Here is a 15,275-nt window from a genome sequence, read left to right as displayed (position 1 = left end):
GAAGCAACTTAGCCCATGTTTTCACCTGCACATCTTGGAAAACCTGAAACTTGGACAACCAGCCAAGATATTATATATGAAATCAGTCTTTTAAATCATTATCTACTTATTTTACCTCTTACTTTCCTTTTGCAGCCTGAAAATCTTTTGTTAGATTCCCAAGGAAATTTAAAGATTTCAGATTTTAGACTTAGTGCATTGCCAGCAGAAGTAAGATTTGAATATGTTGTTATAGTATCGTCCATCAGGATCATCATCATTAATTTATATGTCTACAGGGTGTCAGTATCCTTCGAACAACCTGTGGAACTCCCAACTATGTTGCACCAGAGGGGTAATTACAGGTGCAACTTATCCTTTTTTTTCCTTCTTTTTGTAGACTTTGGTAGTGTTACCTAACCTACATGCATATCTACCATTGCTTCATTCTTTGTTGGTGGTGTGGTTTAGGTACTGAGTCACAAAGGTTACAATGGTGCTTTGGCGGATGTATGGTCATGCGGGGTCATCCTATATGTACTGATGGCTGGATACCTCCCATTTGATGAAATTGTTAATTCATCTGGATGATGTAAATGTTGTTTTTGATGACTCAGAGGTAAAAGGAAAAACCTATTCTTCTATAACTTATGTCAATTTCATATTCAATAAACAAACAATGAAATGCTAAAAATAATACCAACAGCTATGCATATCATGTATGATGTATATGATGTATGTATGTAGGAAGAGGGAGGTGGTGATGAGCAACAAATAGATGAAGATGCATGTCCTCTGTCTCTTAATGCATTCGATATGATAATCCTGTCTCAGGGATTAAACATGTCTTCCATGTTTGACCGTGGTCAAGGTTTGAATTCTATCTACCCCACCCCACCCACAAATCTTGAATACATGCATGCAATTGCAAATAGTTTTTCAAAATTATATGTTGAAACGTAAATTGATATCGGTTTTTGAAATTAGGAATTAAGAAAATGAATATATGTGAAAAGTACATGCTTGCTTGCGTTTGACAGGACCCTGTGATGCACATAACTCGGTTTGTTTCTCAAAAACCTGCAAAGATTGTGTTATCAAGTATGTAAGTTGTTGCTCATTCGATGAGCTTCAAGACACACATTCGAAATTACAAGGTTACACACACACATTTTACATACAAATAGATTATTAATGATCAATAACAATGAATGGGTAGAATAGTAATTACAATCTATAGGGAAGGAGGAAATGCTTACTTTCTTTTTTTATTATATTATTTTCAGATGAGAGTAGAAGGGCTTTCTGCTAATAAGAAGTCCCATTTTTCCGTTATCTTGGAAGTGAGTTTTTGACCTTAATTACTTACGGATATTATTATTATTATTATTATTATTATTATTATTATTATTATTATTATTATTATATAATAGCAAGAAAGCAAGTAATGAATTGATGAAAGCAGGTTTTTCAAGTGACCTCCAATTTTGTGATGGTTGACATTCAGAAAGCAGCAGGAGATGGTGTTGAATACCTTAAGGTGCTTCTTCTTTTATTAATTTTAATATTTAATATTTTTAGATTGATAATTGTAATTCTTAAATAATGTTGGTGGCTGAAGAACCACTCTTAGTAGCAGCAGCAGCAAATAAAGCAGGAGATAAAGGTCAATATTTGGTTATTTTGAGATGTAATAGCAACAGCAAATAAAGCAGGAGATTTTTTTGGTGTGTGATTCACCCTATTCCCCAGCACAGGAGAGAACTTCTCGAATCCAAGTGGTCTAGATACTGAAGAACCACTCCTAGTAGCAGTTTTCGACTTGACAACCTATGAATTGGGTTCTCTTATTTCTTGAATAACATAGTCTTCATCAAGGAAGAACAGAGCTGAAATAAAGCAACAAGATCTTTCAAACTTTTAGGATGACGATGAGAAAGCTATATGTGTGATTTTTTTTCCTAATATGATCCATTTTCTATGATGATATGTTGCATTCTGTGATGATAGTGTGAGTTGCCATCATTTTTAATCTATTAATGACCATGCTTTGTGTTTTTATAATGCAGGAACTGGAAAGCAATTCTTTGGGGACATCAATGCAGTTTGACACCTTTGGATTTACTGTAGCAGAAGTGGCTAGGAAGCAGGTTGAGAAAGAAAAAAAAAATGAGAGGTACAATCTACTTTTCTTTTGTAATTTATTTTTGGTCAATTTCTATTATCTCTCACACCCTTTATGACATCTAATTAATTTTTGTTCAATTTCTATTCCTGGACCTGCTCTTGTTGAAATAGTTGTTCCAGCCACAGATCCTATCGGTTTGTTTTCATTTAATATAAAATTTTCATTTCATTTTGAATAGCATCTCATTATATCTTACTATCATCATGTTGTTAATAACTAGGTGTCTGATTGATGCTGAAAATGGGATGACATCGTGGTCACTCAATAAAGAGTTCAAAAACTGGTTCACTTTAGGGTATGCTCTTCAAGTGTCACTAACATGTCAAATCAATCCAACATAAACTGCATTTGTTATAATCTATTAAGAGCATGCGGTCACAAGGAAAAGAAGATGCTTTAAAAGAGCTTTGAATGACCATCTCTAATTGCAGATGCTTGCAGAGAGGCTAGAAAAGCTTTTCTTGCTTTAATTTCTTTTTCTCCAACTTTATTATTTACATCTAATCTAGTCTTCATTATCATCTACATCTTCAAGTTGGGATCTCAATGCTACAGAAAGGTTTGCAAGATTACCATATTCTTCTGCTTTTTTTTTTTCTGTGAACTCTATGAATTCATTTTTCTTGTATGTGTTTAGGATGGTTCGTTGGGTGTCTCTGCTTATGATGATGAGAAGAACTGCATGTGCCTCTTCGTATCATCAAAAGCAACCCCTTATCAATCTGCATGTGCCTCTTCGTGTCACCATTAAAGCCATGGCAAAGGCTTTTGGTGTCACAGTTGATTTCATTGATCTGTAAGCAAATTATTTAACATTATTTTCGTTGAATTATTTGTTCGTATATGTACCATGAGGGTATCATGGTCTTTTTAACAACGTGTCTGTGATTGTTTGAATTTGAAGGGGGGAAACAGGGAGCTATCACGATTCATTGCAGCAGGGAAGCTTCATTGCAAGATCAACAAAGTAGCAGGTGTTTTGGAAACCAACCGCCCAGATGCAAAGAATGGTCTTTATCAAATCTTAGTATAGTTATTCTCTAACAGTTCCAAGAGTAGATTAGATGGATGCAAATTTATATATTGTAAGAAATAGAATTGTATGACATTAAATTTTATGCAATGGATTGTATTTTTTTATATGGTATTTTATTTCTATTATGAGACAGTAAATGCAAATTAATTTGAAAATTAATAAATATATAAATATATTTTTTTAAACATTTAAATTTACGATACGCAAAAATGTGTGACATCTTCATTTATGACATGACCTTTATTGACAGGGGCTTTCTTGATACGCATTGCGTGTCATTAACACGCGCGTCGTAAGGTTACGACACGCGAATGCGTGTCGTCTTCCTTTATGACAGGGCCTTCCTTGATACGCATTGCGTGTCGTAAACGCGCGTCGTAAATGAGTGTCGTAAATGTGTGTTGTCTCTCTTTATGACAGGGCCTTCCTTGACGCGCATTTGCGCGTCGTCTGAGCCCTTTACGACGCGCAATGAGCGTCGTAAAAGGCTGTTTTTCTAGTAGTGCATGTAGATTGTTGTTTACATAAATATACTTCATTTTAAACCTTTAAAAAAAAATTGTCAATTTTTATCTCTATTGAGTTTCAGCTTTGTATTACTCTTTACACTTTCTCTATATTTCCATATTGACTAAAAACTAATTCATTTTCTAAATGCTTTCAGATTAGGTCTTTGAGTACTGTCCACAAAAGCTTTGAGAGGTTCCCTAAAGCATTCATGGATAATCTCCACATTCCTCTTTCTAATAGGTTTTTTCGATCTCTTTCTGTAATATAATTTATTGAATTTTATTTTCTATTATATTAATATTTAATTTTACTTTGCAGGAATTCTCTTAAAGTAATTAATCAGTTTCTTGTAAAAGAGAAGTTTGATGCTGCTAAATATTAACATTTCTAGAATTAGATTGTAAAGAATCTTAGAAAAGAAGATTATGTTAGTAATTTGTGAGTTTTTTTACTTCTATTACATGACTCTTATTAGGTGAAATATTACAATTTTACCATCATATTTTGATGTATTTTGTTATTTTCTACGTATTAACAATTTAATTATCCATTTTATTTTATATTAAAGATTAAAATTATATAGACATAAGTAGCTTAAATTATAGATTCTCATATTTAACGACACAAAATGTGACACAAAATATATTTTAAATATTTTTTTATGTGGTGACAAATAGAAACATGCCATTAAAATCATAAAATATGTAACCAAAATTTGAAAAAATTATTGAATCACATGAGCTTTTAGTGGCACAAAATATGTGCCACAAAAAATGTTTCTATTGTGACAAATAAATAAGTACCGCAGACTATATTTTTATTGTGGCAAATAAAAATGTCACTAAATTCTTAAAATATGTAACTAAAAGTAGCATGAATTCTTCAATAATACAAGCGTTCAATGGTATAAAATATGTGCCACAAAAAACTTTTCTTATATTGCGACAAACAAAAAAGTGTCACTAAAAGCCTAAAAAACTGCAGCGGCAAAAACAAAAAGTGTCACTAAAGGGTTTTAGTGGGAGCGTTTCTAGTGACACTTATTATATATGTCGCAGATTCTTTTAGATGCCTTTAGCGGCATTTTTTTGGTTTTTAGTGACACTTCTTGTGTGCCACTAAATGACATATTTTTTGTAGTGAATGATTGCCCACATTTATGCATACAATAACACAATAATTAGTTTAAATAAAATAACCTAAGTCTACATATATATATATATATATATATATATATATATATATATATATATATATATTAAATAAAAGGAATTGGGGTTGTAATATAGCCTATTTCATTCAAAACTAGAAATTAGTAGGAGATAATATATTGTTGTCTATGTCAATTAAATTCATGTAAGATAACATCATATCCAACTAAAATAAACAATTTAGTTAAGAATGCATATATAATTATATTTGTTATCGTTTAAAGAATTTTGCCACTTGTTAATATTTTGTATATTATTTGGCCTAATAAAATCTTAGCTACGCCACTTTCAGGTTTGCCTCTTTTGCATTCAACCCCCAATTTTCTAAGAATATTCGTTAAAACTCAAGACTATCATGATTTTTCAAAATACAATGCTTTAATTTATAAATTTTTCGAATTACCATGTGTTAAAATAAATAAATAAAAGTGCAAATAATTTCACTTTATCGAGTCAGCCCTCTAATTTTCAGATTTTCCCTTTTTGTACTCTTCCTAAACATCCATGTTTTTTTAAACCGGGAAATACAAATATACTAATCTACTCCTAAACTAACACCTAATTCCACTTATGTCCGCGACGAGACTTGAACCATCGACCTCAAAGAGGTAGGGCGCCACCTGATACCGCTGGGCTAAAAGCCCTTTGGTTCCTAAACATCCATGTACTTCTGTACTCTTCGTGGTTTAATTTCCAGATTTACCCTTTATGCATTTACCCTCGATTTCTAGATTTTCCTTAATAGCGTTCAGCCTCTAATTTTTTTTAGAATGAAAGGGCAGCTGGTATGATCTAGCTATATGTATAAACAAATAAACACTTAATAAATAGACAAAATTGCAAAAATGGTTCCTGTGGTATGCAAAATTTTGGGGTTTTAGTCCAAACGGTGACTTTTTTGGTTTCGTAGTCCTTTTGGAGTGGTTTGTATGTGAAAATGGTCCCTCCGAAAATTGAAATGACTATATTACCCTTGGGGTATTTATTTTTCATTTTTCTTTCATTATTCTTAAATTTTAATATTTATTTATTTATTTTAACAATTAAAAAAATAATAAATGACCCTCTCTCTCTCTCTCTCTCTCTCTCTCTGATGTTAATTCTTCTACAGTCGTTTCCCCAAGTCCAATAACATGGTATAGAGCCATTTGAGAGGGGATTTCAATCAAACAATGATTCAACGGTGAGGTTCTTGGCTGGGCTTCTAAAGTGGGTAAAGGAAACAGTCGGGTGACAGATTCGATTTCTATTTCACAAGTGATTATCGATTAAGAAGACTGCAGAAACTCAAGTACAGTGTGCGATTTCTATGGCTTCTTCGAAATTCAATTGGGCGATTAAAGACAAGTCCAATTTTGTTTTTTTCTCCTTTAAATTGCCTATGTTTTATAGTTGTTTGGGTGCGTGGAATCCCTCTACGAATTGCTTTTGTATAGAGGTGGAGTTTTCATTATGGCGGACCAAGTGTTTGACTAAAGTCCTCAAAAAAGAGGTTGCCGCCTTCGATGTTTGCTCCGGGGAAACACCCACTTCGGTGGTGGGTTCAGGCCAAGGAACGGAGAAGAAATGGAGGATGAAAGGGGGAAAGGCAGCAGCGATCGCAATAATCTTCAGGAGGGGGTTCATGAGATTCAATTTTGCTCCACAGAAAAAATCTTCAAAAAAAGAGCAAAAAACTCACTGGAAGTAGTTGCAGGTTTTAGAGTGGAATCCACAATCTGGGGCCTGAACACGTCATTTAATTGAAGCCCTTTTCTTATCACATCGCCATTGAAGATTAGCTTGGACTTGACTTTGCTTCAGCTGCACATTAAATCTTGATTTGAACTCCATTAGTGCAGCGATGGAGAATTTTAAGGTATCTTGAAAACCCCAAGCCATGTATAAAGAATAGCACATCAATTTAGGGGTCAAGGCATACAACTGTATCAGATACTTTCATCAAAGGTGTGTTTCAGTGTTTATGAGATCGACTGGGGATGTCGACGATGGATTTGGGGGATAAAATCTTGAAGATGAAGTGATCTGGGTTGGGTTAGGTTAGAGAGAGAGAGGTGGGTCCTTTATTATTTTTTTAATTGTTAAAATAAATAAATAAATATTAATTTTAAAAAAAAATGAAAGAAAAATGAAAAATAAATACCCCAAGAATATTATAGTCATTTCAATTTTCGGAGGGACCATTTTCACATACAAACTACTCTAAAAGGACTACGAAACCAAAAAAGTCACTGTTTGGACTAAAACCCCAAAATTTTGCATACCACAGGGACCATTTTTGCAATTTTCCATACCACATGGAACATGATGAAATTGTTTGGAATAGTAGAAAGGCAATGGTCATTTATTTATGTTTACTCGGTACAAAAGAAATTTGTTTTTTTGTACATCTATGTAATATCCCCATTTTCTACTAGCCACCAAAAAGTTGGATTTAATGGGATAAAGATATCATATTAGATTCTATTTATTTATTTTTATATTTTGTCCATTCTAATTGGTTTTGTATCATTAACTAATATATCTAATTATTTATTAAGATATGATAAAAATGATAAAATTGTGGCATTGACAATCTTTACCTTCGCCACAAGAAGTTTATAATGCAAGAGGTGAACCATGCATGGAAACCAGCGGTGAAGCTAGCTAGGTAGTGTGTCGGGGTTTTAAAAAATCAAAACAGAATATAAAATTAAAATTTATACCAATCTAAATATAAAAATATTCATTTAAAACCAAATTTTATTAATATTAAATTATTGTTATGACATATGAGTAACTACTAAAAATTAAAGATGATTAAATAATTATGCGCATGTAATAAAACTCGTTATTAAATAACTCGTACGGAAAATAAATATCATCAGTGTTATATTACTTTTAATAAAGAAATTACTAATGTATATATCCGAGTTATATTCTTATTAAAAATATTATATTTATTAAAAAATGGATATCCAAAAATATTATAAATATCAAAATATGGAAATGCTCACCAATAACAAATATAAAAACAGCTTACAATTAAAACAACGGATTAGATTTCTTCAAGCCTTTATCCTTTATTTTATAGGGATTTTCTAAGGCACTATTAAAAAATATTATCATAATTAAATTCAAAATACATTTATTATGGAGATTATTAATACACTTTACATTTAATTATTAATTATTTAATTATTAATTATGATAATATTTATAACTAATGTATTTTATAATTAATTATGGTAATATATATCATCAATTAATGCTTCCCACATATTAAAAAATACCTATTTTATATACATGCATGGAAACTGTAACACAATATATACCGTAAATTATGAAACTTTGGACGCAAGTAAAGCAATAAGTACTATGTAACCCTACTACAACTCAACTTACCAAATACCAATCCATGTCTACATATATATAAAGTATCACATCCCTTCATAAACCTATCACAATCATCCTCTATACGTATTTGTATTTCGTAATATTTCTCTTCACAAAAACGTCGACCCTCCTTCAAAAGAAAACCTCCATACGAAAATTTCAAATTCTTTTCAATGGAATTGATCAAGCTTTGTGACGACATGGTGAAGACTGAAATTCTTTCACGTACATCTTTAAAGACATTGGATGTCATGCGTTGTATCAGTAAAGAATTCGAAAAGCTCACGTATGAACCCTATCTTCTTGACCTTTACAAGCAAAGAAACGACATTGTTTCTGGCTTTCTCATGCAAAGGTGTGGTCTCGAATGCTCTGAATACATCCACGAGTTTGCACCATCACGTGGATCAAAGAGCATCGATCTTGGTTTTCTACCACGTAATGCTCGAATTCTAGCATCTTCGGAGCAAGGAATCATCGTGTTCCAGAGTCCTTATACAAGATTTTCTGGGTCGATTTCATACTATGTTTGTAAACCTGCAACTAAACAGGTTGTACCATTGCCGAATCCAAGAACCAGGTATACAACTGAGAAGATTGCGATTGTGGTGGTGGGTTCAAATCCAGTACTCCATTACAAGATTATCAGGTTATCTTCTTCCAATTTCGTGAAAAGGAGGGGTGAATTTTACAGGACATATCATTGTGAAATCTTCGACTCAACGACATGGGTATGGAAGCTGATGGATCTCTTATTGTTGCCATCTTCAGTTAGCTTGGATATGGCAAGCCCGGTGATCACCACGAGAGGCTCAATCTACATGTTATTGTTGAACAATGACATCTTGAAATTTGATTCATATTCTGAAAAATGGACAACTTTTTCATCGCCAATTCAAGATCGGGACTATGAGTTATATACTTCAAGGCAATTGGTAAAACATGATGGGAGATTGGGGTATTTTTGTAAGTCTTCAATTAATTGTGGTTGTGAATTTTGGGTTGTCGGGACTGATGCTGAATCGTGGGAGAAGATATATGTTTTCAACAAGGAAGAATCAGAAGATATTAATAATACAAGGAATCTGGAGTTATTTGATGATCCAAATGCAAGTGTTAAGATATGGACTGGAGTTTTTTTGTTTTACAAAGAGAAGACAATCGTTTCCAAACGATCTGATGATCAAATGTTCGTCTACCGATCAGATTTTGAACCAATTAATTTGAAGTTGGGCAAACAGGAGTAGCTAGAAGATCATAGACTTCGATTAGAACATGCATGCATGCATTTATTTTTCTGATTCTTATTAAGATCAGTATATAAATTTAATAATGTTTTTTTTCTGATTCTTATTAAGATCTGTATATAAATTTAATGATGTTTTGAATTAAGAGAATCTAAACTTTAATGTTGATGATATATGAATTTTATGTTTTATGCTTATATTTTCTGTACGCATGTAAGCAGTATTTTTTATCTTCAAAATAACAAGTCTTCGCTAAACATGTTAATTAGCAACCAACGAAAGATGGTTGGATTTTTGTATTTTTGATAGGAGGGTTGTTTAATATTATTCGTTAGTTGGGGAAATCGGGATTAAAACTTCTAAATTTCTAATTATAAAAAACGTAGATAGTAATTTGTAGGTCAAACTTTTAACTTTCAAATACAAATTTGACTAATTTTTCTTTTGTGATATATACGCTTGGCACCAAGCCACCACCAACAATTTTCCAGGTGTTCAATATCTGATTCAGAATAAAACGTTAATAACAATAACACATACTTTTGCTTGAATTTTTTATAAAAAATCTATATAATCATGTAGATATGTAAATTGATTGTTCTTTTAAATATTATTCTTATCATATTGACGTGTATTATGTGACAACAGTTGGTTACTTGTATAAAATTCAACATGTATTTAAATATTTAATATTATATGCACCATTTCTTAGATATTCGTCTGCAAGCAATTTCTTTAGGCTTTTTTGTAGGAACTAGAAATGACCGAGCCTTTTAAGTCTTTCGGCTCTGAGCCCAACTTGCCCTTAACAGAAATATTTGGGCTCAAACCAACCTTAACGGGGCATAAATGGGGAAACATCAACCCCATTGGCCCATACTCTCATAGCCTTACCCTCCAAGTCTTGTTTCCCACAAGTCAAAATCAAATAACAAAATTTGTCAAATGAATTAACTGGAAAACGAAGAAATTCAAAAAATTTATGCGTTTTGCCGACATAAAATATAATAAATTCTATTTTGTATTTGGCTTGCAATTTGTCAAATAATCAAAAAGTGATCTATGTAATATAATCAAATTACATTTTTATTGAAATTCTTTTGTACTTTTTAATAAGAATAATACAATTTTAATTAATTAAAATTTTAATTTTTTAAACTCTTACCAATTCAAGCCTATTTTTTTATTTAATTTGCACATAATATACATATAAAACAAAAAGATAACTTTACAAAATAAAAATATATAATTACATGTGTGTGGGATTGGGGTGCAAAGTAGGGTGGGAGAGTAAGTAGGGTGTGGACAAGGTAGGAATGGGCTTGGGATAGGGGTGCAAACATGTTAAGTTAAGTCCGAGCTTGACCAAGTTTAGACTTGATTCGTTTAATTTTCTTTAGGCTCAAACCCAAGCTTGACCAAACTCAAACTTGACCTATTTAATTTTCTCTAGGCTCAAGATCGAGTTCGACTCATTTCGAGCCTTATGGTATGAAGTTCTAGATCGACTCGTTTAAATTTATACAGGCTCGAACTAGGCTTGGGCTTGGCTCGTATACAGTTATACCCTAATTCCCTAAACGGTATTCATTTTAATATATAAAAATAAAATTCTAAATTTTATATTATATATATGAAGACTCATTTAGGCTCACGAGCCTAATCAGGTTTAATAACACAGACTCGAACTCGTTTAATAAACAACCCTAATCTTAAGCTCAAGCTTGGCTTGGATTCATTTAAAATCAACTTCAAATCGAGCTTTTAACGAGTCACTTCCGAATATCTCACGAGTCAATTAGCTTGTTCCACCCCTTAATAATTTTTTTATTTGATGAATCATGACTAAAATAAATGATGAAAGCACCTTTTGTCATTTCAATAAAATATAAGTAACTGGATCTAAAATCTTTGCTTGTAACCAAACCAAATAATAAAAATTCCTTCCGACATAGAATTTAAAGAATACTAATTTCTTTGATTTTGTCAACCAAAAGCACATTTAACTTAAATTTACATTTCAAAACCTCCAAATTCCTCAAAATCTGTGAAATAAACACACTCTAATTGTTGTAACGTTTTATAGCCCAGTCGAAAACCTCACGAAACATGTCATTTTTTAAAGAAACTACATAAGTCTCTAATAAGTAGCAGCATTCCTTTCACACAACCAAAAAAAAAAAAAAAAAAAAAAAAGTTAACACTTACTAATCCACCAACACCCCTGTGAAATTCCTTGTCCTTCTTTCAAATGAAAACCTCATTTATCTGCAACACATTGAGAAACTATAATTACTTTTCATTGTTTTAATCAAATAGACAACACCAAAGGGAAAGAAGAAAAATGAGTTGAAATTACGATTATGGGTCTGGAAGAAGTCTCGAGCACCATTTGGGATTGAGATGGAAAGTTGAGTAGTGGAAGAATCTTTATTACCACCATCAACATTGTCATTCTGTGGAGATTCATCAAAGAAATGATGCATAACTTTCTTGGGTTGTTCATCTTTTCTTTGATTAATTTTTAAAGTCAACTGATCATAATCATAATAAGCCCTTTGTTTTGTGTGGACCATTAATGAAGAAGAAGAAGATGATGATGATGATGTGTTGTTGTTGTTCATAGCCAGTGGTTCCAAGTTCCAAGAATCACCACCCATTGAAGCACTCATCGTGCCACTTCCACATCTTTCTGAGAGAAATGGATGTTCAGCCATCTCTTCTTTCATCCCATAGCTAACATTTAAAAAAAAACATCAGCTTAAAATAAAGAGACACTTATTGGTGGTGGAAAATGGAAATGAAACACACTTTGGACTATAGTATAAGTTTGTTTTAGTTAATAATTATCATTTTGAAACAGTTATATAAACCTAGTTGAGTGCGAAAGAAAATAAAGTGTTACCTAAATGATATGAGGTAATTGGTTTTGATAGTAGTTAATTAATTACAGCTTTTACAAACAAAAGCAAGGGTGGCTATAGAAATAGAGAACCTCTAAGTCGAATCAATAAAAGCAAGTCTTCTTTGTCTTTGTCTGGTGTAGGTGACTAGGAATGGAGCTATGGACCCTATGTTATGTACGGAAAGTAACAACTATGAAGCATTATCCATTTTACAGGGTCATTTCTAAAAGATGGTTGTGACATGCAACTTTAGACCAAGGTATAAGGTAATAAGGTATAGTTTGTTTATTTATTTTTTAAAAAAGAAAAAGGTGGATGGATTATTATTTATTAAGATAAATGGTTTATGAGAAGTACAATCAAAGAAACTGACAAATGGTCCAAAACTATATTATCGTAATGATAGAATGAAGGTAAAATTTGGAACTTGAAATGGCAAGATGCTAGTTAGCATGAAAAAAGCACAGGCTGTGAAAGCATATATGAGTTGATAATGTTGAGAAAGAGAAGAGAATCATTTATGCGACTGGACATTAGCATGTGGGTGTCTGTCTGTCTGTGTGCATGTGTACAATCATGATGATGACAAGGGATTAATGCATGTGTAAAGTTTTGACACTCCACAAACAAATTACCTGTTATCTTTTTCTGAACGTGATGAGTACCCGCTGCTAGATTCCAACCAAAACCGATCTTGATGAGATGACACGACATTACCATTAACAGGAGCTCTGGATGATGATGATGATGATAATTGGATTTGGGGATAAAGGAAAGGTGAAACAGGGTAATTCATCATGGGTTTCGTAGAGATTGATAATGCTGGTGGTGTGTTGGGTGCTGAGTTTACTTCCACAGGCTTTCTTGAACGATTTCTGCCTCTATGCATGTGCCTTTCACAGTATTTTGAATCGGGATAAGCTTCTTTAGAGCATCTCCATTTTTTTCCATCTGTTCTTCTGCATCTCCCTGGTTCTGGATCTATTTTCCTCCCAAATCCCATCTGGAAACAGTTCCATCCAACTCCAACTGCAGATTAATGTAAATATGTCCTGTCCATCAATCACCTTTTTTTTTTTTTAAATGATTTAGTTTGGTTCACTGGTCTCTGTTTTCACAAAGTGAAAAAGAGTTTCTTTTTTCTTATAGGAAATACTTCAAACAGTTGGCATGCATATCCATGTTCAAAAACTTTCTGAGAAACGGTTTTCAAGTTCAGATGCTGTTTTCTGTTTTGACAAGTGAAGGAAGAGTGTTTTTTTTTTCTTGTAGGAAATACTTCAAACAGTTGGCATGCATATCCATGTTCGAGAAGCACCTAAGATCTGAGGTTTAAAAAAAAACTAGCATGAAAAACATACAATTAGACGACATACTTGAATGATGGGGAGAGTGGTGGTGCAGGAGAAGTCTCGTGGAAGAATCCAAGCTTCTTTGGATGGAGAAGAGGAGATCAGGAGGAATGGGCATGCCGGAAATCATGTATTTGTAAACAAGCGCTTGGTGTTCTAGCTCTTGCCATTGACTTGATGTGAACGGAAATCGAGAATTGTCGTTCGTTGCTGTAGTCATCGTTTCCATTGATCGGGTCTTCTTTTCCGGTCAAGATATTGAAGAAAGAGAAACCCCTGGAATTTCTGGGTATATGAATTAAGCTTCAGAAAGAGATAAAAATATACAGGTCGTTTCTGTTCGTGATAGAGATCTGGTGTGCACTGTATAATGACTGCAACACCTCTGTTGCATCTTCTGCTGCTACTATGCTGCCTTTATGGCAGCACTTGTCCCTGACAAATATCATACGGAAACCCATAAAATAATGGAATAGGCCACTTCCACACAATCTCCTCTTCACCTCTTGTTAATTGTTATTATTGTTATTATTATTACACATTTTAAGTATGGTTGATACTTGATATCAAATAATTAACTAATTAAGAGAATAAATTACACTTTTTGGTCACTCTAACATACCACTTTACATTAGTGCGTCCAAAATATTTTTTTCTGCATAAATGGTCTTTTTACACATGTAAATGGTCCTTATAACTTAAGTCTACTATAGAGGCAATAAGTCTTTATAAGGATTATTTGTGAAATTTTCTAAAAACTCTCATAAATACCATTATGAAATTTTCTAAAACTTCCTATAAGGACTATTTGTGTAAATTTTAAAAAAATCCATTAACTTTGTATTAATTATCATAAACCAATACACAACAGGTCCACAACCTTGTGGTTTGATTACCCCTAGCCTACAACCTCCCAGTTGAAATGCCCCGGCCCACAACCTTATGATTGGATTGCCTCGGTCTGTTGACTGACAACATAAATTCGTAGTCTCAACCTCAACATAACATATCGATATATAACAAATAACAAACATACTCAACAAACATATACTCATACAGTCAGTAATCATAGATAGTCCTACAGATATACCAATCTAATGTCAGCTATCATATAATCATACAGGTCTACCGCATACTCAACATAACATTGATCAATATAACAAGTTATCAAACCAGAGGGTCGGCCTTGGTGCCTTCGACCCGTAAATATAGTGAGGAAAACTCACCTCAAAAACTGAACACAACTGAATAAATCTTGAATGTTGTCGACTCTACTGGATCACCTTCAATACAGACCTAATCACAAGCCACTGATAAAATACCCAAATTACCCTTAGGTCAACTTTGGTCAAAGGTCAAAATCAACCGGTTAAAAAGTCAACACTAACTGAGTACGCCCTGCATACTCAGTCAGTACGCCCAACGTACTCTGAGTCCTGACCAACCCACAGGGTGTTGACCCAGTACGCGT

General features: G+C 32.9%; 2 protein-coding genes and 2 long non-coding RNA genes across 5 annotated transcripts; 3 read left to right on the top strand and 1 right to left on the bottom strand.

Annotated features, from left to right (window-relative positions):
• The first annotated feature begins 964 nt into the window (after positions 1 to 964).
• LOC145065667 (uncharacterized) lies at positions 965 to 1,505 on the top strand. Its single transcript, XR_013688506.1, has 3 exons — positions 965 to 1,136; positions 1,266 to 1,322; positions 1,445 to 1,505. It is a non-coding gene; the product is annotated as an uncharacterized LOC145065667 (long non-coding RNA).
• A 6,967-nt stretch (positions 1,506 to 8,472) lies between these two features.
• LOC145067400 (uncharacterized) lies at positions 8,473 to 9,546 on the top strand. The gene has a single exon (XM_079014552.1). The coding sequence runs from the start codon at positions 8,473 to 8,475 to the stop codon at positions 9,544 to 9,546; it is 1,074 nt and encodes a 357-aa protein (XP_078870678.1).
• Positions 9,547 to 11,547: 2,001 nt separating this feature from the next.
• On the bottom strand, positions 11,548 to 14,306 carry LOC145070111 (uncharacterized). 2 transcript variants are annotated; one of them, XM_079017055.1, is made up of 4 exons: positions 13,814 to 14,306; positions 13,088 to 13,481; positions 11,906 to 12,282; positions 11,548 to 11,814 (listed from the first exon to the last, which is right to left on the bottom strand). In XM_079017055.1, the coding sequence occupies exons 1-4, from the start codon at positions 14,031 to 14,033 to the stop codon at positions 11,807 to 11,809; spliced, it is 999 nt and encodes a 332-aa protein (XP_078873181.1). In that variant the 5' UTR covers positions 14,034 to 14,306; the 3' UTR covers positions 11,548 to 11,806. The 2 variants fall into 2 exon arrangements, with proteins under 2 accessions (XP_078873181.1, XP_078873182.1); XM_079017056.1 differs by having other exon boundaries at positions 13,829 to 14,303.
• On the top strand, positions 13,358 to 14,345 carry LOC145070112 (uncharacterized). Its single transcript, XR_013689835.1, has 2 exons — positions 13,358 to 13,493; positions 13,602 to 14,345. It is a non-coding gene; the product is annotated as an uncharacterized LOC145070112 (long non-coding RNA).
• The last annotated feature ends 930 nt before the right edge of the window (positions 14,346 to 15,275 follow it).

Source organism: Lactuca serriola, chromosome 8 (assembly GCF_051521515.1).
Source record: "Lactuca serriola cultivar US96UC23 chromosome 8, Lser_US96UC23_V15, whole genome shotgun sequence".
Taxonomy (NCBI): domain Eukaryota; kingdom Viridiplantae; phylum Streptophyta; class Magnoliopsida; order Asterales; family Asteraceae; genus Lactuca; species Lactuca serriola.
Note: the sequence above shows the minus strand (reverse complement) of the source record. Positions and strands in the feature narration are given on the sequence as shown.